General features: G+C 42.6%; 1 protein-coding gene, 1 long non-coding RNA gene and 10 other non-coding genes across 27 annotated transcripts in view; 11 read left to right on the top strand and 1 right to left on the bottom strand.

Moving 5' to 3' along the window:
• The window catches only part of ZBTB37 (zinc finger and BTB domain containing 37), a 35,739-nt gene extending 21,091 nt beyond the window's left edge, over positions 1 to 14,648 (bottom strand). Inside the window, exons 1-4 of one of the 4 annotated variants that reach the window (XM_063627354.1) lie at positions 14,394 to 14,648; positions 13,661 to 13,856; positions 11,638 to 12,586; positions 9,213 to 9,312 (exon numbers count right to left, since the gene is read on the bottom strand). In XM_063627354.1, coding sequence (XP_063483424.1) covers positions 9,213 to 9,312; positions 11,638 to 12,560 — 1,023 coding nt within the window. In that variant the 5' untranslated portion in view covers positions 12,561 to 12,586; positions 13,661 to 13,856; positions 14,394 to 14,648. Of the gene's footprint in view, positions 1 to 9,212; positions 9,313 to 11,633; positions 12,590 to 13,660; positions 13,857 to 14,393 lie in introns of those variants that run through there. The other 3 variants (XM_063627355.1, XM_063627356.1, XM_063627357.1) reach the window with 3 other exon arrangements.
• A 75-nt stretch (positions 14,649 to 14,723) lies between these two features.
• On the top strand, positions 14,724 to 18,870 carry LOC134734563 (uncharacterized). 13 transcript variants are annotated; one of them, XR_010117641.1, is made up of 12 exons: positions 14,724 to 14,819; positions 15,725 to 15,777; positions 15,972 to 16,007; positions 16,202 to 16,241; positions 16,559 to 16,588; positions 16,876 to 16,913; positions 17,223 to 17,299; positions 17,488 to 17,541; positions 18,066 to 18,095; positions 18,264 to 18,286; positions 18,466 to 18,514; positions 18,696 to 18,870. It is a non-coding gene; the product is annotated as an uncharacterized lncRNA (long non-coding RNA). The 13 variants fall into 13 exon arrangements; XR_010117635.1 differs by having other exon boundaries at positions 14,755 to 14,840; XR_010117642.1 differs by having other exon boundaries at positions 14,755 to 14,840; positions 18,692 to 18,870.
• Positions 15,054 to 15,133, top strand: LOC134735012 (small nucleolar RNA SNORD74). Its single transcript, XR_010117876.1, has one exon. It is a non-coding gene; the product is annotated as a small nucleolar RNA SNORD74 (small nucleolar RNA).
• Positions 15,830 to 15,889, top strand: LOC134735034 (small nucleolar RNA SNORD75). The gene has a single exon (XR_010117895.1). It is a non-coding gene; the product is annotated as a small nucleolar RNA SNORD75 (small nucleolar RNA).
• LOC134735000 (small nucleolar RNA SNORD24) lies at positions 16,053 to 16,134 on the top strand. Its single transcript, XR_010117864.1, has one exon. It is a non-coding gene; the product is annotated as a small nucleolar RNA SNORD24 (small nucleolar RNA).
• Positions 16,397 to 16,464, top strand: LOC134735031 (small nucleolar RNA SNORD77). Its single transcript, XR_010117892.1, has one exon. It is a non-coding gene; the product is annotated as a small nucleolar RNA SNORD77 (small nucleolar RNA).
• Positions 16,742 to 16,802, top strand: LOC134735013 (small nucleolar RNA SNORD44). Its single transcript, XR_010117877.1, has one exon. It is a non-coding gene; the product is annotated as a small nucleolar RNA SNORD44 (small nucleolar RNA).
• LOC134735032 (small nucleolar RNA SNORD78) lies at positions 17,084 to 17,148 on the top strand. Its single transcript, XR_010117893.1, has one exon. It is a non-coding gene; the product is annotated as a small nucleolar RNA SNORD78 (small nucleolar RNA).
• LOC134735003 (small nucleolar RNA SNORD79) lies at positions 17,338 to 17,422 on the top strand. The gene has a single exon (XR_010117867.1). It is a non-coding gene; the product is annotated as a small nucleolar RNA SNORD79 (small nucleolar RNA).
• Positions 17,862 to 17,943, top strand: LOC134735014 (small nucleolar RNA snR60/Z15/Z230/Z193/J17). The gene has a single exon (XR_010117878.1). It is a non-coding gene; the product is annotated as a small nucleolar RNA snR60/Z15/Z230/Z193/J17 (small nucleolar RNA).
• Positions 18,325 to 18,401, top strand: LOC134735010 (small nucleolar RNA SNORD47). Its single transcript, XR_010117874.1, has one exon. It is a non-coding gene; the product is annotated as a small nucleolar RNA SNORD47 (small nucleolar RNA).
• LOC134735001 (small nucleolar RNA SNORD81) lies at positions 18,549 to 18,625 on the top strand. The gene has a single exon (XR_010117865.1). It is a non-coding gene; the product is annotated as a small nucleolar RNA SNORD81 (small nucleolar RNA).
• Positions 18,871 to 23,512: the final 4,642 nt, after the last annotated feature.

Here is a 23,512-nt window from a genome sequence, read left to right as displayed (position 1 = left end):
TTTCCTCACCTGTAAAGTGAATATAGTAATAGCATCCCCTCACTAGTTGCTTTGAGCATTGAATGAGTTAATACACTAAAGTGCTGAATAAATGTTAGCTATTATTAAACATTACAAATTCATATTTATAATCTTGAGGGTAACAATACCCTAAGAAATCTCCCTAACTCTGAAAGGATTTCCTATTTAATAAATGGTGCTGTGAAAACTGGCTAGCCATGTGTGGAAAGCTGAAACTGGATCCCTTCCTTACACCTTATACAAAAATTAACTCAAGATGGATTAAAGACTTAAATGTTAGACCTAAAACCATAAAAACCCTAGAAGAAAACCTAGGCAATACCATTCAGGACACAGATATCAGCAAGGACTTCATGACTAAAACACCAAAAGCAATGGCAACAAAAGCCAAAATAGACAAACAGGATCGAATTAAACTAAAGAGCTTCTGCACAGCAAAAGAAACTACCATCAGGGCCGGGCGCAATGGCTTGTGCCTGTAATTCTAGCACTTTGGGAGGCCGAGGAGGGTGAATCATGAGGTCAGCAGATCGAGACCATCCTGGCTAATATGGTGAAACCCTGTCTCTACTAAAAATACAAAAATTAGCTGGGCGTGGTGGCGGGCGCCTGTAGTCCCAGCTACTTGGGAGGCTGAGGCAGGAGAATGGCGTGAACCTGGGAGGCAGAGCTTGCAGTGAGCAGAGATTGCACCACTGCACTCCAGCCTGGGCGACAGAGCCAGACTCTGTCTCAGAAAAAAAAAAAAAAAAGAAACTACCATCAGAGTGAACAGGCAACCTACAGAATGGGAGAAAATTTTTACAATCTACCCATCCGACAAAGGGCTAATATCCAGAATCTACAAAGAACTCAAACAAATTTACACGAAAAAATCAAACAACCCCATCAAAAAGTGGGTGAAGGATATGAACAGACACTTCTCAAAAGAAGACATTTATGCAGCCAACAGACACATGAAAAAATGCTCATCATCACTGGCCATCAGAGAAATGCAAATCAAAACCACAATGAGATACCATCTCACAACAGTTAGAATGGCGATCATTAAAAAGTCAGGAAACAACAGGTGCTGGAGAGGATGTGGAGAAATAGGAATGCTTTTACACTGTTGGTGGGACTGTAAACTAGTTCAACCATTGTGGAAGACAGTGTGGCAATTCCTCAAGGATCTAGAACTAGAAATACCATTTGACTCAGCAATCCCATTACTGGGTATATACCCAAAGTATTATAAATCATGCTGCTATAAAGACACATGCACATGTATGTTTACTGCAGCACTATTCACAATAGCAAAGACTTGGAACCAATCCAAATGTCCACAATGATAGACTGGATTAAGAAAATGTGGCACATATACACCACGGAATACTGCGCAGCCATAAAAAAGGATGAGTTCATGTCCTTTGTAGGGATGTGGATGAAAACTGGAAACCATCATTCTCAGCAAACTATCACAAGGACAGAAAACCAAACACCGCATGTTCTCACTCTTAGGTGGGAATTGAACAATGAGAACACTTGGACACAGGGTGGGGAACATCACACACCGGGGCCTGTCGTGGGGTGGGAGGAGGGGGGAGGGATAGCATTAGGAGATATACCTAATGTAAATGACGAGTTAACGGGTGCAGCACAACAACATGGCACATGTATACATGTGTTAACAAACCTGCACGTTGTGCACATGTACCCTAGAACCTAAAGCATAATAAAAAAAAAAGAAAAAAAAAGAAATCTCCCCAACTCTAAGGAAGGTAATAGCATACAGTATTGTCCACATGCAGAAAGTAAATGCATTTTAGTAATCAGTGATAAACTGTAAGCATAAACATCACACATTATGATCAGTCTCATCCAAAAAATTACTGCAGTGAAGTTGCAATAGAACAAACACCACAAAATGTAGATTGGGTCCTTGTCAATGGCAGCAATATACTTTTTGTAGTTTTGTTTTAAACTTTAAAAAGAAGCAAAGGCAAAAATGGCTACCTCATGGTTCTCTCTGTTGTCAAGAGGTGGATTATTTCATTCCTCTCACTTGGCAATTACCTATTAGATTGTAAACTCTGTTGTAAGCACAGGGACATTCTGCATTGCCAAATATCTAGGATTTTGATCAGTGCCTGGTTCAATAGCTATTTCTTAATGAATTATTCCATATAATTTATATGAAAACTCCATATAAATGAAAAGTTTCCATATTTTCTAAAACAAACATCAGTCTAGATTCTTGACATGGACTTCAAAGCCTTCTACCATTCTAATTTTCAGTTACTAACCACAGACCCAAAGTTAACTGAAGGGCCTTAAAAAGTCACTTGGTTTGGTGTATTAATGGTTTTGAAAGATCTCCAAAATTAAGGATTTTACAAGTAACTAAATAACTCCCTATTTAGTAGGTGCCTATTTATTGGGCAACTACTAAGTAAACTTAGTTACTTAGAATTACTTAGAGATAAAACAACTATTAATCAGGCACTAAGAAGATAACGTCAGAGACACAAAGATAAGAAAATGTGGTCTCTCAAATGCAATAAAACACACTTGGGTAGTGTGTCTGATCCCGTGTTCTTGTTTCCCCTAAATGCTTTCCCCCACACCCCATTAGTTACTGTATTTGTCTGGGCTTTGTAGGACTTCACTGAGTTGGTGATTGCTAGGTGGCCTAGTTTGTCTAAATATAACGTGCTGGTCTTTCTCCATGCTCTTTTTTGAGACAGTCTTGCTTTGTCGCCCAGGCTGGAGAGCAGTGGCATCATCTCGGCTCACTGCAACCTCTGCCTCCCAGGTTCAAGTGATTCTCCTGTTGCAGCCTCCCGAGTGGCTGAGATTACAGGCGCTCACCACCATGACCGGCTAATGTTTTATTTTTAGCAGAGATGGGGTTTCACCATGTTGGCCAGGCTGGTCTCGAACTCGTGACCTCAGGTGATCCACATATCTGGGCCTCCCAAAGTGCTGGGATTACAAGTGTGAGCCACCTCGCCCAGCCGATAGTTGCAAATTACTTCTCTGTGTTCTTCTGGGGTTTGTTTACAAACTTCTTTTTGTATTGAGAGAAAAATAGCCAAAGCATCTTTGACAGAAGGTTCTGTACCTGGCGAAAAATCTGAAACATTAGACTGGGGAGCCCTCTTCTTAAAAGTGGGGATCTTGAACCATCCTTTCTTTTATTTTCTCCTTTCCCTATTACCTATTGGGCCAGATCTTCTGTCCTAAAAATTTGTCTCCTACCCTTCTCCCTCTTTTCCATTGACCCCCAAAAGAAAATCTACACACCCACGCATACACATATTTAATTTTTAGGGCATCTCCACAACTCTGAAATGATTGATGCAAAAATCCTGAAGAAGCTAGGAAACCCCCATCCCTTGTTTCCAATCTCCTGAGTCAAGACCATTTTTCTTGATGTGATTCATGCTAAACCCTTAAGACACTGCTGGATTCTGGATGGATTAAACCTACCTTATCTTTAATCCTAAAGTAGAGAGAAGCAATTGGGGGCTTTCCATGTAGAAAGTGAGGTCAGGAAGCCAAGAAAGAGAATAAATGCTGATTTTTTTTTTTTTTTTTTTGAGATGGAGTTTTGCTCTTCTTGCCCAGGCTGGAGGGCAATGGCACGGTCTTGGCTCACTGCAACCTCCACCTCCCGGGTTCAAACGATTCTCCTGTCTCAACCTCCCAATTATCTGAGATTACAGGTACCCACCACCATGCCTGGCTAATGTTTTTGTATTTTTACTAGAGAAGGGGTTTTACCATGTTAGCCAGGCTCGTCTTGAACCTCACTCCTGATGTCAAGCGATCCGCCCGTCTCAGCTTCCCAAAGTGCTGGGATTATAAGCATGAGCCACTGCGCCCGGCCTAAATGTTGAATTTATATCCAAGTCACTCAAGAACTTTTATACAGGTGTAAGAAATTTATGTCAAAGTGGCCACAAGATTGCTTAATAGGAGATGAACAAATGTAACTTCATGTTTACCACTAGAAACTAAAGGTTTATGTGAAATCTTGAATTTATGGGGTGGAAGGGAGGATAGGAAAGTCTGTACCTGTCTGTTCTTTTCCTGGTCCCTTCCCCTCATTCCTGAACTGCAGGAGACAGAGCCTCTTTGGGCATTGGTGACCCCATCGCTGGGGTGTGTTTATTTGATGGTTGATTTTGCTGTACTGGGTACTTCCTTGCCCATTTTCTAATCATTCTGTAACACAGGCTGACTCTTTCCCCTTCCTTCCCTTCTCCTTTCCCTGGGAAAATACAATGAATAAACAAAGACTTATTGGTACTAAAACTGTCAAAAGACAAAAACAAAAAGAGGAAAGAAAATGTGGTCTCTGCTCTCAAGGAGATTTCAGTTTAATAGGAGACACAAAACTAATGTAAATAAAAAAGGAACAACATATATTGAGTCTAGAGAATTAGGAAAAATTGTATTGTACTATGCTATAATAGTAGCCTAAAAAGGAAAAATCAAAGAGGACTGGAGCTGTTAGGACAGATAAAACTAGGAGCTGGGCCTTGGCTGAACCCAGACACCTGAAAAGAAACGAGGCATTCAGACTTTAGATGCAGAAAGAGAAATAGTTTAATGTGGTTCTGACACAGGGAGAGTCTATCTGTTTGAGACAGTGAAGCTGATGAGTGGTGGGAAAAGTTGGGTTAAAAAGACTGTAAATCACTTGAAAAATTAGGCCAAGTATATTAATCTTCATGTCATAGAAAAAGATACAGAATGTTTTTAAGTAAAAGAGTAACTTTATGCGTGTGTTCCAGTTTAATCACCCCCATAATCAGGAAGTTCTTCAAATCTATCAATATTCATTCTTACTGTAAGTCCTTGCCCTGTTGTAGTTCTCTGTAGTAGGGGGAAAAAACTGGTGAGTAGACTTGCCATATTAAACTTTCATATCCATTAAGGCATATATATTACCCTTAATATAATCTCCCACAATCTTACTTATCTCTTATTTCATTATAGCCTGTCTGTACCTTTTGCTTCAAGAAGGTAAATATTCTTACAGAATTCTAATTCTTATCCCTATCTCATCTATAAATGGAATAAATTATCCCTTCCTAACTTATTTAAAAACTGCATTTAAAACATCCTTGAGGCTGGATGTGGTGGCTCACATCTGTAGTCCCACCCCTTGGGAGACCAAAGTGGGAGGACTGCACCTTGGTCTTCCAAGTGGTGGGATTACAGGTGTGCGCCACCACTGAGCTCAGGAATTCGAGATCAGCCTGGGCAACACAGTGAAACCCTGTGCCTCCAAAAAAAAAAAAAAATTAACTGGGTGTGGTGGCACATGCCTGTGGTCCCAGCTACTCAGGAGCTGAGGTGAGGGGACTGCTTGAGCCAGGGAGGGCAAGGCTGCAGTGAGCCATGATCATACCACTGCACTCTAGCCTGGGTGACAAAGCGAGATCCTGTCTCCAAAAAAAAAAAAGAAAATCTTGACAACACTTTCCTTAAGTGGACACCGATTTCATTATTCCATTGCCTTTTAAGCAATCTTAGTCCCACAACACTATTACTGAAGTTTATACTGTAGAGTCTTACAGTTTTCTTGTGTGTATTTGTTAGTCTGTCTTATGCTCCCATTAAGTTGTAATGTCTGTCTCATTACTGAATTTACAGTTATGTACTACATAACATTTTGGTCAATGATGGACCACATATGTAACCATGCTTCCATAAGATTATAATACAATATTTTTACACTATCGTTTCTATGTTTAGATACACAAATATTTACTATGATACTTAGTAATTTATGTTTAGATACACAAATATTTACTTTATAACTGCCTACAGTATTCAGTACAGTAACATGCTATACAGGTTTGTAGCCTAGGAGGAACAGGATATATTATATAAACCAGGTGTGCAGTAGGTTATACCATCTAAATTTGTGTAAGTATACTCTATATTTGCACAATGACAAAATGGTCTAGCATTTCTCCGAATATACTGTCCATTAGTGACACATGCCTATATCTGCTTAACAGCCTCCTCTGCATTGTTATCGTACCATATTTGAGAGATGAGGAGAAAAAGGGCCCTAATAATATGAGCGAAATTACCTTTCCTCCAAGCTCCTAATATTTTCTCTAACATCTTATCAAAACTAAAAAACGTAGTTTGTAACAATGTCTTACTGCTATTACTATACCGTGCACACAATAAATATTCAGTGGTTTAGGCTGGGTACAGTGGCTTATGCCTGTAATCCCAGCACTTCGGGAGGCCGAGGCGGTTGGATTACCTGAGGTCAGGAGTTTGAGACCAGCCTGACCAATATGATGAAACCCTGTCTCTACTAAAAATACAAAAATTAGCTGGGCGTGGTAGCATGTGCCTGTAGTCCCAGCTACTCGGGAAGCTGAGACAGGAGAATTGCTCGAACCAGAGAGGTGGAGGTTGCAGTGAGCCAAGATTGCGCCACTGCACTCCAGCCTGGGTGACAGAGCCAGACTCCGTCTAAAAAGAAAAGTAATAATAATTCAGTGGTTTAGTTAAAAATTAGACAAGATACTATCAGTGTAATGCAGAAGCTAGAAACATGAGCTATGTAATCTTAATTCAACAGTGTTTACTTTTTAAAGGCAAAAATGTTCACAATTTATTGTCTTCTACTTGGTGAGTTCATAAGCTTTAAAAAAAATCATTCAATCAGACCTGTGAGAAAAAAACAAAAATATCAACCAACTACTCATACTAGTTGCTAAGGAGAGTTGCAAAGAAAATAGAAAAAAACCCATCATTCCTATCCTTTCTAGAATGTTTTAGTCTAACAAAATATTCAGAAGAAAATAAATGACAAGACACAGTACATGAAATAGCAAACACACATAAAAATGTGTAAGCAGCTGGGCACAGTGGCTCACGCCTGTAATCCCAGCAAATTGGGAGGCTGAGGCAGGCAGATTGCTTGAGTCCAAGAGTTTGAGACCAGCCTGGGCAAACTGGTGCAACGCCATTTCCACTAAAAACACACAAAAAAATTAGCTGGGCATGGTAGTGCACACCTGTAGTTCCAGCTACTCAGGAGGCTGAGGTGACAGAATCACCTGAACCTCGGAGGTTGAGGCTAAAGTGAGTTGAGATCACACCAGTGCAATGCAGCCTGGTCAACCAGAGTGAGACCCTATCTCAGAAAAAAAAAAAATCATAAGCAATTTGTTTACAAATATATAATGCAGGCCGGGCGCGGTGGCTCACAACTGTAAGCCTTTCGGAGGCTGAGGTGGGCGGATCACCTGAGTTCAGGAGTTCAAGACCAGCCTGGCCCACATGGTGAAACCCTGTTATCTACTAAAAATACAAAAATTAGCTAGGCGTGCTGGCGGGCGCCTGTAATCCCAGCTACTCAGGAGGTTGAGGCAGGAGAATCGTTTGAACCCAGGAGGCAGAGACTGCAGTGAGCCGAGGTCACACCACTGCACTCCAGCCTGGGTGACAAGAGCAAGACTGCCTCAAAAAAAAAAAAAAAAAAAAATATATATATACACACACACACACACACACACACATATAAATAAAATGCTATAAATCAGTAACTTGGTAACTGTGTTTTGTGTGTGTGTGTACTACACATAGTATATATAGTGTGTGTATACTATAGTATATACAGTACACATGTACACACACACACGCACACGTATAAAAATCAGACTTTCCATTCCAGGTCCTAAATTACCTGTATGCAGTTTTCTGGGATTATTTTTTATTACTATTAGGTCTACAGTATGGTTATTATAATCAGGAAAGAGTTCCACAATCTTACTTTTTTATATTTCCCAAACTCTGCTGACACCAAAAGTGTATTTTCCTGCAGGCCCACAAGCAAGAATTAAAAAAAAAAGTAATCAAATACAGTATTTCACTTTGCATTTTTTACATAACAAGTCAGGCTGTCTACTAATAACAAAAGTTCTATTTCTTTGTCATCCTTACGCTATACATTTGTATTTCTTGCTTTATTGTACTGATTAGGACTACAAATAAAAAGCTGGGTAGAAGTGGTGGTAGCATTCTGTCTCATTTCCAATCACACAAGGGAAGCTTTCAATAATTTACTATTAAGATGTTTTCTGGGCTGGGCGCAGTGGCTCACGCCTGTAATCCCAGCACTTTGGGAGGCCGAGGTGGGTGGATCACGAGGTCAGGAGATCGAGACCATCCTGGCTAACACGGTGAGACCCCGTCTCCACTAAAAAATACAAAAAAGTAGCCGGGCGTGGTGGCAGGCGCCTGTAGTCCCAGCTACTCGGGAGGCTGAGGCAGGAGAATGGCGTGAACCCGGGAGGCAGAGCTTGCAGTGAGCCGAGATTGTGCCACTGCACTCCATGCACTCCAGCCTGGGCGACAGGGTGAGACTCGAGACTCCATCTCAAAAAAAAAAAGATGTTTTCTATAGATTTTTTAGATAGATACTTTCAATCAGATTAAGAAAGTTCCCTTGTATTTCTTTACTGTTTTCTTTTTTTTTTTTTGAGACGGAGTTTCATTCTTGTTGCCCAGGCTGGAGTGCAATGACGCAATCTCAGCTCACAGCAACCTCCACCTCCCGGGTTCAAGCCATTCTCCTGCCTCAGCCTCCGGAGTAGTTGGGATCACAGGCACGTGCCATCATGCCCGGCTAATTCTGCAGTTTTAGTAGACGGGTTTTCTCCATGTTGGTCAGGCTGGTCTCGAACTCCGGACCTCAGGTGATTCACCTGCCTCGGCCTCCCAAAGTGCTGGGATTACAGGTGTGAGCCACCGCGCCCGGCCAGTTCCCTTGTATTTCTAGTTTGCTAAGAGTTTTAGCCAATTGCTCTTCTCTGTATCTATCAAAATTGTCACATGTAATTTATCACTTTTTCCTTATTAATGAAACAGATTACAATGATTAATTTTAAAATGTTAAACCAGCTATCAGTGTTAATTTGTTAATGTTCTTTTCAAAATATTTGCATCTATGCTTGGTAGAAATGCCAGTCTGCAATTTTCCTTTCTGGTGATGTCTCTTTATAATTTTAATATTAAACTTCTGCTACCCTCAGGGAAAAAAAATACAGTATTTCTTTAACAGGGCCACTGTTACCTCTCCTACGTCTTTCCTTTTTCATTATTTTCTATTCATACACAATAGCAATTCCTCCAACCACCACAGCAGTTCTAAATCCACAACTCCGTACCTGGGAGCTGGGTTGCTTAGGCTCATCCATTCTCCCAGGAGACTCACTTCTGGCTCTGTGTCTCTCTGTCAAGGGAACAACACTGCCGGAGGGGCTAAATCTGTTGGAAGAGGAACATAAAGGGGACTAATAGAAAAGCAGCATCAAAGAACCTGAAAAATGGTGATGTCGCCCCTCTTTATTCTATGGCTGAGGAAGGGGGAACAAACCAAGCAACAAATAACTGAGGAATAGTTTCGTGGAGTTAATACATAATCTGATTTGAAATAATAGGTTAGCCCTAGTAAATTTAATAAACACAAAACGACATAACAGACCATATGAGCTGGTGAAGCTAAAGCTAAATATAACCTTTCTTCCTTATATAAATACTGGGAGACCATAAAAGAATAAATTAAAACGGGGCCTATAATTTTGTTTCTTCTACGTAATTACCAGGTTTTTGGCTGTTTCTTTCCCAAGGTCCCATAATAATCTGTATTTTAGACTATTGATATAGATCATGGAGATTAAAAAATCTTTGCATTGAAGTTGATATTACTTTTTTTTTTTGAGACAGAGTCTTGCTCTGTTGCCCAGGCTGGAGTACAGTGGCACGATCCCAGCTAACTGCAACCTCCACTTCCTGGGTTCAAGCGATTCTCCTGCCTCAGCTGGCCCAGTAGCTGAGACTACAGGTGTGCTCCACCACGCTCGGCTAATTTTTGTATTTTTAGTAGAGATGGGGTTTCACCATATTGGCCAGGCTGGTCTCAAAGTCCTGGCCTCAAGTGATCCACCTGCCTCAGCCTCCCAAAGTGCTGGGATCACAGGTGTGAGCCACCACACCTGGCCCTGATATTACTTCTGATAGTTTTCTTTTTTTTAATTTTTTTTATTTCCATAAGTTATCATGGAACAGGTGGTATCTGGTTACATAAGTAAGTTCTTTGGTGATTTGTGAGATTTTGGTGCACCCATCACCCGAGAACTTCTGATACAGTTCTAACATAGGAGGACAAGTTCTATGCTCAAGATTATTTTAATAAGGACACAGGAAGACAATACTCAAATCAAGATCACCTGAAGCCAGGCACAGTGGCAGGAGAAACGCCTGAACCCAGGAGGCAGAGGCTGCAGTGAGCCAAGATTGCACCACTGCACTCTAACCTGGGCAACAGAGTGAGACTTCATCTCAAAAATAAAATAAAATAAGGCCAGGTGCAGTGGCTCACGCCTGTAATCCCAGCACTTTGGGAGGCTGAGGCAGGCGGATCACGAGGTCAGGAGATCGAGACCATCCTGGCTAACATGGCGAAACCCCATCTCTACTAAAAACACACACACAAAAATTAGCCGGGCATGGGGGCAGGCACCTGTAGTCCCAGCTACTCGGGAGGCTGAGGCAGGAGAATGGTGTGAACCCAAGAGGCAGAGCTTGCAGTGAGCCGAGATCGCACCACTGCACTCCAGCCTGGGTGATAGCGTGAGACTCCGTCTCAAATGAAATAAGTAAAATAAAATAAAATAAAAAGACCACCTGAAGTGGATACGGTATACACTAACTGAATCTCTGTGATATATTTGTTTCTCAAGACCAAAGTAATAGTTCTTTAGTTTTCTTTGCTCCTATAGTCAATTTAAATTTATTTTTAAGAGGGAAAAAGAACAAATATTACCAATCTAAATTAGTAATATTTCTTTCTTTCAATTGAGACTTTCTCTCAATTGACTGAAACCCATGGCATTTCCACCAAAAAGAAATGTCTAATAAATACAATGTATTAAAAGAGAAAAGTGAGGCATGGGGCATAGTAGCACTGGTGAAAAAAGGGAGATTGTCAGGCCTGTGGTAGCAGCAGTCACCCATGAAAGAAAACAGGGAAGATACCATCACATGACAAGGGAAAAAGAGATGAAAAATATCCATAATGCTTTTCTTCAGAATTACTATTTTACTAATGTGAAAAGAACAATTACTGGAAGTACCATACTTCCTCTAATTTGGTACTTGGGGGCAAAGAAAAGCAAGCAGTGCCACAAAGGAAAGTGAGACTCCTGGAGGCCACCTACCTGTGTGATAACACACCAAGGAAGGGCAATACTGCTAGGTTCCCAGCTGATGATCGGCTCCCTGCCTGGAATCCCGAGGAAGCCCTGGCAATTACTGATCCTATCCTAGTGTGGCTGCAGATGCTATTCTGATTCATGGAAGTGTCTAACTTTACCACAGTTCTCACAACATTGTGAATACTTCAGGAATGGAGCTTCCTGGTTTAAAAAAATAAGAATGCAAGTCTTTCGGCACACCTTCAGTTTCCCCAACATCAACTTATTTTGACCAAGAAAATCAGGTAAGGAAAACGCTCTCTGTACTACAGAGGACACTTTAGTGATGTCCACACAATAGCCATTACATGGGAAAACCAAACCAAACCAAACCTACCTGTCAACTTCACTGCTTGTTGGCCGAGCCACCTTGGCTCCTGAAGACCCTAAAGTGTAATTTTCCTGTCCTACAGAACCATGGCCTGTGGTATCAATCACCATGGCTGTTACTTCCTCTGCACTACTCCCATCTTCTCCAGAAGGCTGATTCTCAGGCCCAAGCCACTCCTCCAGATTTTCAGTTTTGATGTGTACTGCTCCAAGAACTCTAACTTCATCATCACTCCGACCCCCACGGTCAGCCACTCCTGTCTCCACATACCACTGTCCTGCTCGGTTGATCCGAAGAATGGGCTCACGGCTCTCTACATCAGAACTTGGTTCAATGATCTGAGGGCTGGTGGACTCCTCAGGAGGACTTAGCTCTCTGATATCCAGCACAGCACTAACCTGACCTCGCCGGTTTCCCTTTGGGGTATTATGTCGTGGGCTAAGGGAGCGGTTGAGATTTGGTGTAACCCTGTGAGACTCTGGAGGTCTCTCTTGATGCTTTGTCCTTGTTTGACTTAATTCTGCTTCAACTTCAGCCACATTAATTTTGAAATGAATGCCCTCCAGGATCTGTGTACATTTGTCTATAATATGCTGCATTTGCAGAAAACTGGCAGCTGTTAGGTAGCTGATGATATCTGCCAGTTGCAGGCATATCCGCCCTGTGTAACAGAAAGAAAGGAGCTGTTCAAAAACAGTAGGGTTCTTGATGACTGAAATGGAGACTGTACTCATCTCATTCAAGGACATGTGATCCCGGAAATAGGGGGAGCTGGCAGCCAGCACCACTTTGTGAGCCCGAAAAGCTTGTCCTTGCACATTGACCACAATATCACAGAGACGGCCCTGCATGCGCAACTGGTTTAGATGGCTCAGGACAGAGTTGCTGAAGTCAGGAATCTCCAATTGTATGTTCCCACCTTTCTCCATGGTCGTGCCTGAGGGTGCATTCAACCCTGCTGAAAAAAGAAACCATATTCTCATTAATAACTACAATTTTACTTCCCGGATGTTTTCCATTTCAAAAGTATTTAAACATAGTTATCTGGTAAAATTTCAAAATCTCCAGATAAAAGAAATACCTTCCTTATGTTTAGATGTGGAAACAGAATTACTAACAGGTTTTTAAGTTTCACAGGAGGATACAGTTAAAACTAAAAAGTGATCTTTAGACTCCTAAAAATTCATGTTATGACTATGCTTTCCTTACTAATAAGGTATATAACATCAAAACAGAAGTTCAACAGAAGGTAGGGGGAAGGACTTTTAAGTGTTAACTATAAGATATTTGCATACTGAACATAACATCTCATAACTTGACAACTTTTCTCTGGAGGAGGAAAGCTTTCTGAATAAATGCAATTCTACATACGTGGCTTGATATCCCTCTTCTTAGTATTTTACTACCTGCTGCAAGAATTAGGCTTATTATTTTATAAAGGGACTATCCCACATGAATGTAGGCTAATATTTCTAAGCTTAAGAATCAGAGCCCCCCCCACAAAAAGACTTTGGTTATAGGGCTGTGAGGCAAACTCTAGGAAAAATCCCACAGCTGTGCCAGGATTCAACCAAGATGCAGAGAACGTAAAGTTCAGTTGTCAAAATTAGGAAAGCTAGGTAAATCTGCCAAATTCGAAGTCGGCAATTCCAAGGTGGTGATGATACTTCCATCCTGATACTTAGTTCTCCAGATCCGGTGAAAAAATACAGCATTTACCAAGTACGCCCAACATTTTTCCATTAAAATATTTTTAAAAAAATGGCTGAAACACTAAACCTGAAGCTGTGTACGAGATAGTTGAAAGTACAGTTTCAACTACTGAAAGTAGTTTGTATAAATCCGAACAGGAAGACATTTACTTAAGCCCAATATGCGTTCACTTATCTATATGTTACACAGTTACACCACACCTGAAACTTCAGGAACTTATTCTGCCAAGCTCACAGTACTGCCCGCATTAACAACACACTTATTAAATAGGGAAGTGTATACACTGTTTTCAACAATCAACTTTAGCCAATCTGACCTTTTTCCAAAGCGTTATTGTTTGTTTTGAAACTTTTAATCCAATAAGAGCCTCTGTCGATGCCATCATGAATTCAGATGTGTTTATTTTGGAGCCTACACCAGCGCCTTTTTTGTTTGCTCTTTCCGGCAATTCCCCAGTGAGGAAGCCCCTGGAGGAAAGTCTTTCGCTACCGTCGGCACTGGAGGGGTGAGAGCTGTAAGAGGGAGAATTGGGAACGGCATGGGGTTGGCCACTCCAGCACTTGAGCAGCTTTATTCTGCGTTAGGAAGCCTGGGGAGAGGGGAACTGGCTAAAGGGCAAAATGTCACTGAGGAACTTTGGAGAAGATGGGGACAAGGCGCCGGGCGGGGGAGCCAGCGCTCAGGTAAGAACTAGGAAGGGGGCGGCGCCCGGGGACCGGCTCCAGGCGGCGGCGGGCGGGGAGCTGCCGGGAGGTGGGTGTGCTTATCTGGGTGTGTCCCGGCTACGGTGGGGGAGGGGGAGGGGGAGGGGGATGGGGCCGCCCTTCCCGGGGTCCTGAGGGAGGGGCCCCGCTAGGGGGCGGGTCTGGCAGATCAGCCCGGCCGGGGGCCAAGGGGGTGGAAGGTCGCCCGGTGCCTGGAGGCGGGGTGAAGGAAAGTAGCTGAGCGCCCCAGGAGCGCGCTGCGGCGGAGGGCGGGCGAGGAGACCCCGGTGCAGGGAAGTGGCGCCGGGGTGTGGGGCCCGAGTCCAGTCAAGGAGCAGCACCTACCTCCGGGGGTGGAAATGGGCCGGAATGGGCCGGAACACCGTCCCGGAAGTGAAACCCCCCACCCCCTCCCATGGAGCGGGCGACGTGCCGGAAGGAAATCACTCAGCCTTACACCGCCCCCCTTCCCCCACCCCCAGAGCTTTCCTTGCCTCGCGCCCCCTCCCCTCTCTGCTCTTCCTCCTCAGTCGGGAGGAGCGGGGGGAGCAAGGCATCACGTGGACGGTCATGTCTCTGCCCACAATGGCGTGGAAGGGCGGGGAAAAGGGGCGGGCTTAGGGGGGTGGGAAGAAGGTGGTACTGGATGAGGGGAAAATTGAGGGAGGTTAGGGGGAGGAGCCGAAGCGGACGCTGCCGGGAGCGTGCGTCGTGACGTCATCAAAAGACCTCTTATAAACAGGAGCCCAGGCACCATCTTGTCTTTTCGAGGTAGGAGTCGACTTTGGTGAGGTATGCTTTATCTTTGTGAATGTTGCGGGTTTTTGGGCCCTCCAGCCTTTGTCTGCTAAGGTGACCCTGAACTGACTGGGACTTCTAAGCCAGTCGCGCGCCTTTGCAGGGCCTACAAGTTGAGGATGGTGGGGGATTTGCACATATGGTGCATGCGTGACCTAAGCTGCGACTATGTTGTTCGGGTAGAACTGCGGAGAAGCCTCGGCTCTCGTGCCCTGCCTCTGATGAAGCCTGTGTTGGTAGGGACATCTGAGAGTGATGATGAATGCCAACCTCTCTGATGGTGGCACATGCCGAGTCACCTGAGTAAGCTATTGTTAAGGGCCGTCACCCGAGCCTCCATCAGCCGCCCGCTCTCATGAAAGGCTGTCGGTGGTAGTCCACGTGCTGCTTCTCTTAAGTACCTGCATTCCGCAGTGCCATCAATATTTCCATTCGTGTTTCTTTTTTTTTTTGAGACCGAGCCTCGTTCTGTCACTCAGGCTGGAATGCAGTGGCTCGATCTCGGTTAACGGCAACCTCCCCGTCCCGAGTTAAGCAATTCTGCCTCAGCCTCCCAAGTAACTGGGACTACAGGCGCGTGCCACCACGCTAGTCTTATGTTTTTAGTAGAGACGGGGTTTCACCATGTTGGCCAGACTGGTCTTGAACTCCTGACCTCAGGTGGTCCACCAGCCGTGGTCTCCCAAAGTACTGGGATTACAAGCCGTGAGCCACCGCGCCCGGCCGCCATTAGTGGTTCTTAACTGCGGGTGCAGTGCTCTTTTCTAACATTGTGTATCTTTTACCTGTCGCTAGATAAACCAATGCATCATTGGTTTAAAAAGACGACATAAAGAACCGTGGAACAATGAATTAAAATCTGTACCCGATCTCTTTAGGTATGGTGCTGGGTGCAGATGCAGTGTGGCTCTGGGTAGCACCTTATGGACAGGTAAGAATCGGGGAAAGTATGGTGGGAAGAATGAAATCTAAGAGGTGGTCTTAGCCTGTGATGCTTTAAGAGTAGTGGACAGAAGGGATTTCTGAAATTCTATTCTGAGGCTTTAATGTTAACAGCATTGATATTTAACGTGACTGCCGTGAGGTTCATTGTCACTGTTTTGCTTGCATCTTCTTGTTTTCTAGTTGTGTCCCAAAGGACGGATGAGAATAGCTACTGAAGTAAGTTGAAAATGCTCTCTCAAAAAGATCTAAAGCCATTGGATGTGCCACAATGATGACAGTTTATTTGCTACTCTTGAGTGCTAGAATGATGAGGATCTTAACCACCATTATCTTAACTGAGGCACCCAAAATGGTGATTTGGGGAACATTAGAGAGTACACCAAAGTTCACATGAAGTTGTTTCTTCCCAGGTCCTAAAGAGCAAGCCTAACTCAAGCCATTGGCACACAGGTGAGAAACCTCTATATTGTACTTCTTACTTTTAAGGGATTAGAAAATAGCCAAGGCAATGATGATTATCTATGTTAGTGTTTCTCTTCCTCCTTTTCAAATGAGAATTTTGCTCTCATTGATACTAAGTTTAATACTGAAGAAAATGAATACAGATACTATGATGGTTGCATAGTTCAGCAGATTGAATCATGAAGAGATGTACTATCTGTCTGATGTATCTGGGGTGGTTGTGGTTTGCTGTTAATAGTTAAGCAGTGTACCACCAATCTACCATTAAAATGTTCTTTGCTGACAATTTTGTATTAAAATTACAGGCATTAGACAGAAAGCTGGAAGTTGAAATGGTAAGTGAAATTATATCCAAGTAAACAGGTAACTGGGCAAACTGCCTACGGCACAAATGGCTTTTTAGAGTTACCTCCTACCAGTGCTGAATGCATTAAATAAATGGCGGATTCTTGCCTTGTTATGATTAATAAGAAAGTTTGTAAATGCAACCTGGGTGATGATAAGCAAACACTGACTGAACATGAAGGTCTTAATTAGCTCTAACTGACTAAAGGCATTTGTTAGTTTTGGCAGGGGGAGAAAACTCATCTGTGGCTATTCTAAGACCACTCTTATATCTTAGGTGGAGTCCAACTTGTCTGGACCAGCCTTATGTTTCTGGTAAGTATTAATGAAAACAATAGATAGGCTTAATGAAAATGCTGATGGTGATATGCTTACTGCTGAGCTAATGGCTTAAGGCTTGGCTGATGAATACTGACTGTATTTTCCTTGAGCATGTTTGGAACGGTGCTTATGTGTTTTCCTTGAGCATGTTTGGAACGGGGTTTGTGTAATGATGTTGATCAAATGTCTGACCTGAAATGAGCATGTAGACAAAGGTAACACTGAAGAACCCTGTGACAGACAACTTTGAAAAGAGTTTAATGATGTTTAGCATTTTAATGGAAGTCCTCATTTGTATTCCAGCTCCTGGTAACGTTTTTATCCATGGATGGCTTGCTTGGATAAGGACATGAAGACAGTTCCTGTCACACCTTTTAAAGGTACATATTTTGTTGATGTTAACGTTAATTGATTGAACTACTGTTAGTGATGATTTTAAAATTAAAGCAGATGGGAATCTCTCTGAGAAAGAAAATGGAGATTAATCTTAAACTGAAACAGTAGTTGGGAAATCTTTTAGAAATCCACCTATTACTACCTATTGGTAAAGGAGATTAAATTTCTGCAGGTATGGAGAGTCGGCTTGACTACACTGTGTGGAGCAAGTTTTAAAGAAGCAAAGGTATAGCAGTCCCAAGTATTTTTTTTTTTTTTTTTTGAGACAAGAGTCTAGCTCTTGCCCAGAATGGAGTGCAGCAGCACTATCAGCTCACTGCAACCTCTGCCTCCCGGGTTCAAGGAATTCTGCCTCAGCCTCCTGAGTAGCTGGGATTACAGGCATGTGACACCATGCCTGGCTAATTTTTGTACAGCTATGTTGTCCAGGCTGGTCTTGAACTCTTGACCTCAAGTGATCTGCCCTCCTCGTTCTCCCAAAGTGCTGGGATTACGGGCGTGAGCCACCGTGCCCCGCCTCAAGTCTGGTTTTTAAGTGTTGCAAAGCCGATACAATGATGATAACATAGTTCAGCAGACTAACGCTGATGAGCAATATTAAGTCTTTCGCTCCTATCTGATGTATCTGGCAGTAACATTCTAGTTTATGCCCTGGAAAGGGGAATATAGCCATTCTATAATGTTTGGAGATTTTGGATTACTCCTAATTGTATGCAAGTTGTCTTACGGTGTATTGTCCCTTAATTTCAGGACTCAGAATTCATGCTTGAAGAAATGCAGGTTAGTTTAAACTTTAAAGGAAATTTTTAAGGTGGCCAAAGGTTTTGGTGGCATATACACCTTAATCTGTAGATGGGAGTGATTAGCTGTTTAAAAGTTAAAATGTGACTGAGAAGGAAATCTAGTAGGGCAAATTTTAAATGGGTATTATTTTTCATCTTCAAACAGGCAGACCTGTTATCCTAAACTAGGTGAGTCAGCTTTTGGTACATGTGATAATTTTCAACGTAACCAATGATGTAATGATTCTGCCAAATGAAATATAATGATATCACTATAAAACCGTTCCATTTTGATTCTGAGGTTACTCTACTAACAAGCATCACACATTTGTTTTTTGCCATGATTAATATATTGGCTTTGCTTTCAGGGGTTTTAATTGACCACAACAAGCAAGCATGCAGCTTACTGCTTGAAAGGTAAGGATTGGAAATGTTGGGACTATTATAATTGCAGAATACATGATGATCTCAATCCAACTTGAACTCTCTCACTGATTACTTGATGACAATAAAAGATCTGATATTCTGCATTCCCATGTAGCATTTTAATTGAAGTCTGTAAATGTGGCTAAAAGTCTTGTCTTATTTTTTGAGACAGGGTCTTGCCTCACTCAAGCTGGAGTGCAGTGGCCTTTGAAGCTTACTACAGCCTCAAACTTCTGGGCCCAAGTGATCCTCAGCCTCCCAATGGTCTTTGTAGACCGCCTGATGGAGTCTCATGGCACAAGAAGATTAAAACAATGTCTCCAATTTTAATAAATTTTTGCAATCCATCTGGAGTGTGTAGTGTTTACTTGAAAAAACAGTGCTTTTCATTTGTTTATTAGTTGTAAGCATAAATCACATTCAAAGGCTATTATAACTCCGTGGCATTTGCTTCATTAACACTGCAGCCAGTTAAAATTTTATGGTATTTTACAAGGTGTCTTATGTATTAAAGTGCAATATTTCCTAATTCTCCATATGAGCAAATTGTCAGGTTTCATAGGCCCCCGTGCTAATTGGTTTTGAGCTTAAAGTATTGATGGAGCTATTTGGAGAAAGTCATGGTGAGTCAGGCTGGGAAAGTAAGCTACAGAAGACACTACAGAAATGCCCAACTAGTGATAGGAATTAACGGAATTGGGAAAATCTACAATCCATAGCCATGGTGATAGGTTTTTGGCAAGCGTTAAGGGTTGCCAAAAGTGGGTAAAAGGGGCACAACTGGTTTAAGGCAATCTACCCCCAGGGAAACGGGTACATTGGGGCCAAAATTCCAAGGTGGGTCAGTTTTTATTTCAGTGTCAATACAGCTGTGCTTATAATGATGTCTTTGTTAGCAGTAATGGTTTTACAAATCTGTTTCTGAGCTAAAGCACTTCACTCCCATTAATGATAATAAAACTTCAGTTACCTTCTGAATTTTCCTTTTTTTGAGACAATCCCTGTTGCCCAGGCTGGAGTACAATGGCATGATCTCAACCACTGCTCACTGCAACCTCAACCTCGTGGGTTCAAGCGATTCTCCTCAGCCTCTTGTAGCTGGGACTACAGGCACCTACCATCGCAACCAACTCATTTTGGTAATTGAAGAGATGAAACCCCATCTCTACTAAAAATAGAAAAATCTAGCCAGGTGTAGTGGTGAGCTGTTGTAGTCCCAGCTACTTGGGAGGCTGAGGCAGGGGAACTGAACCTGGGAGGCAGAGGTTGCAGTGACCTGAGGATAGTGCCCCTGCACTCCAGCTTGGGTGCCAGGGCGAGACTCCGTCTCAAAGGAAAAGGCTGGGCGTGGTGGCTCATCCCTGTAATCCCACCACTTTGGGAGGCCGAGGCGGGTGGATCACACGGTCAGAGAGTTTGAGACCAGCCTGACCGACATGGTGAAACCCCCATCTCTACTAAAAATACAAAAGTTAGCCAGGTGTGGTGGTGGGTGCCTGTGATCCTTGCTACTTGGGCGGCTGAGGCAGGAGAACTGCTTGAACCTAGGAAGCGGAGGTTGCAGTGAGCTGAGATCATGCCACCGCACTCCAGTCTGTGCAACGGCGAGACTTGGTCTCAAAAAAAGAAAAAAAACACAAAAAAACTACCACCACCTATCCCAAACGGTTACCCTTTACTCTTCATGCGACCACCATGACCTATTATGTGTTTTGTTCTTATTTCCCCCACAAGAATGTTAAGTACTTCGTTTATTAATGTTGGAAAAATGGATGAAGGTGCAAATGTAGTAGATCAGTTTTTGGGGAGGTACCAAAGACAAGTTGGTAAAATACCTTGATTTTGAAATGAAAAACGATGTTACATTTCAAAGTATCTTTTTGCCAGGTGATGGCTCAGGCTTCGAGACCAGCCTGGCCAACATGGCCAAACCCGGTCTCTACTGAAAAAAAGCGAAAATTAGCTGGGTGTGGTGGTGTGGGCCTGTAGTCCCAGCTACTCTGAACCCTGGAGGTGGAGGTTGCAGTGAACCAAGATCGTGCCACCTCACTCCAGCCTGGGCCTCCTAGGCTCAAGTGATTCTTGTGCCTCAACTACCTGAGTAGCTGGGATGACAGGTGTGTGCCACCACTCCCAGCTATTTTTTTTTTTTTTTGTATTTTTAGTAGAGATGGAGTTTCACCATGTCACCCAGGCTGCTCTTGAACTTCTGGCCTCAAGTGATCCAACCGCCCTGCCCTCCCAAAGTGCTGGGATTACAGGTGTGAGCCACTGTATCCAGCCAAGTTCTATTCTTTTTTTTTTTTTTTTTTTTTTTTTGAGATGGAGTTTCCGCTCATGTTGCCCAGGCTGGAATGCAGTGGCGCAATCTCGGCTCACTGCAACCTCCACCTCCCAGGTTCAAGTGATTCTCCTGCCTCAGCCTCCCAAGTAGCTGGGATTACAGGCGTGGGCCACCATACCTGGCTATTTTTGTATTTGCAGTTGAGAGGGAGGTTTCACCATGTTTGGCCTGGCTGGTCTCGAACTCCTGACCTCGTGATCCACCCACCTAGCCTCCCAAAGTGCTGGGATTACAGGCATGAGCCACCACATCCAGCTTCTTGTTCTTTTATATATAAGTGCCATTTTCTGAATCAGAAAACTTTTTGACAGGCATATTAAAAGATTTCAGTTGTATGTAGTAGCTCATGCCTGTAATCCCAACACTTTGGGAAACCAAGGCGGGGGGATTGCTTGAGTCCAGGAGTTCAAGACCGGCCTGGGCAACATAGTGAGACCCTGTCTCTACAATTTAAAAAAAAGTGAGCCGGGCATGATGGTGCATGCCTGTAGTCCCAACCACTCATGAGACTGAGGTGGGACAATCGCTTGAGCCCAGGGAGATTGAGGCTGCAGTGAGCTGTGTCACACCACTGGATTCCAGCCTGGGTGACAGGGTGAGATGTTGTCTCAAATGAATTATTAAAAAATTGGATCACCTTATTCAGCATTCTGTTCAGCAGTTTTGGAATTTTAGTTGTTAGTAAATCTTGACCTTGAGTACACATTATTTTGATATTCTGTGTGACAAAATGGGAAGTACGCATGAAGCACATCTGCCACAAAGTATGGATTTCTAGATTTTTTTCCCTAGAAAAAGTAGTTACAATTGTTTGAGATACAAGCTGAACTAGCTGCTTTTTTTCACAGAACATTTTTAGTTGAAAAAAACCTGACAAATTGATTATTCATATTTTAGGGGTAATTTTGGCAGAGATTTGCTCAAAAAAGAACAGGTCAGCTTGGAAAAAACTGATGACATTTGTTGCCAATGATAAAACTCAAGCTTCCAAAGGAAACCTAAAATTTTGGAAGGCTTGTATACACTTCTGTGCCCCTTATAGCTTCCTCAGACTTAAAGACTTTTGTAATGAGATTGGTGGTAATACTAATTAATGGTATTTTGTTTTAGATATTGTATATCAAAACGTGTCAACATTTGGAAGATTTGCATAACTCAGTGAACCAATATTTTCCAAATGATCAATCACTGGACTGGTGTTACAAATATCACACATAGGTAAAAGTTCTATTTAAATACAAGGTACACCAATGGACTTTAGAAAAGCTCATCAATACAATTTCAGAATCCACATTGCAACTAACCTTTAAGGAACTCTACTACTTGTCATATTTTGGTGTGGTACCAAAGAGAATATCCATAATTATCAGAGAAAGCTATTAAAATACTCCTCCCTTTTCCAACTTTATATTTGAGTGGGGTCAGATTTTCTTCATAGACTTCAACCGAAACATCATATAACAACAGATAGGATACAGAAGCAGATATCAGAATCTAGTATCTTCTATTAAGCCAGAAATAAAAAAATATTTGTAGAAATATAAAACAATGTTACTCTTCTATTTTTGTTTTTTAAATAATTATTTTTAAAATAAAAACATGGCTGAGTGTGGTGGCTCACACCTTTGTAATCCCAGCACTTTGGGAGGCCAAGGCAGGTGGATCACCTGAGGCCAGGAGCTTGAGACCAGGCTGGTGCCTGGTCAACATGGCAAAACCCCGTCTGTACTAAAAATACAAAAATTAGCCAGGTGTGGTGGCGGGCACCTGTGGTCCCAACTACTCAGGAGGCTGAGGCAGGAAAACTGCCTGAACCCGAGAGGTGGAGGATGAAGTGAGCCGAGATCACAGCACTGCACTCCAGCCTGGGCAACAGAGTGAGACTCTGTCTCAAAATAAAATAAAACAAAAACATGCTATTGTGTTAACATGTAATGGGTTATTTTTAAATGAATTAAACATTTTCAACTAAATAAATCAATTATTAATTAGGAGGCTGAGGCAGGAGAATCACTTGAACCCAGGAGGCGGAGGTTGCAGTGAGCCAAGATGGCGCCACTGCACTCTAACCTGGGCAAGAGAGTGAGACTCTGTCTCAAAAAAAAAAAAAAAAAAAAGGTGTAAATCAAAAGAATTTCAAGGCAGAAGTGAAGACTGAGTAGAAGAAAACAATTTCAAAATCACTGATCAAGACCTTATTCTCATTTTGTAATTTTTTTTTTTTGAAATGGAGTCTTGTTCTGTTGCCAGGCTGGAGTGCAGTGGTGTGACCTTGGCTCACTGCAACCTCCACCTCCTGGGTTCAAGTGATTCTCCTGCCTCAGCCTCCTGAGTAGCTGGGACTACAGGCCTGCGCTACCACACCCAGCTAATTTTTGTATTTTTAGTAGAGACGGGGTTTCACCATGTTGGCCAGGATGGTCTCAATCTCTTGAACTTGTGATCTGTCCACCTCAGCCTCCCAAAGTGCTGGGATTATAGGCGTGAGCCACTGCGCCCGGCCTCATTTTATAATTATTAGTTTATTAAAACTTTTATGTGTATGATTAGAACTTAAAATCACAATGAGTTTTGGTGTTCACTTTTTCGCACATTTGAGGTTAATCTAAGGTCGATTAGAATTTTCAATTACTTATAATTGAGAG

Source organism: Symphalangus syndactylus, chromosome 12, assembly GCF_028878055.3.
Source record: "Symphalangus syndactylus isolate Jambi chromosome 12, NHGRI_mSymSyn1-v2.1_pri, whole genome shotgun sequence".
NCBI classification, from domain to species: domain Eukaryota; kingdom Metazoa; phylum Chordata; class Mammalia; order Primates; family Hylobatidae; genus Symphalangus; species Symphalangus syndactylus.
Note: the sequence above shows the minus strand (reverse complement) of the source record. Positions and strands in the feature narration are given on the sequence as shown.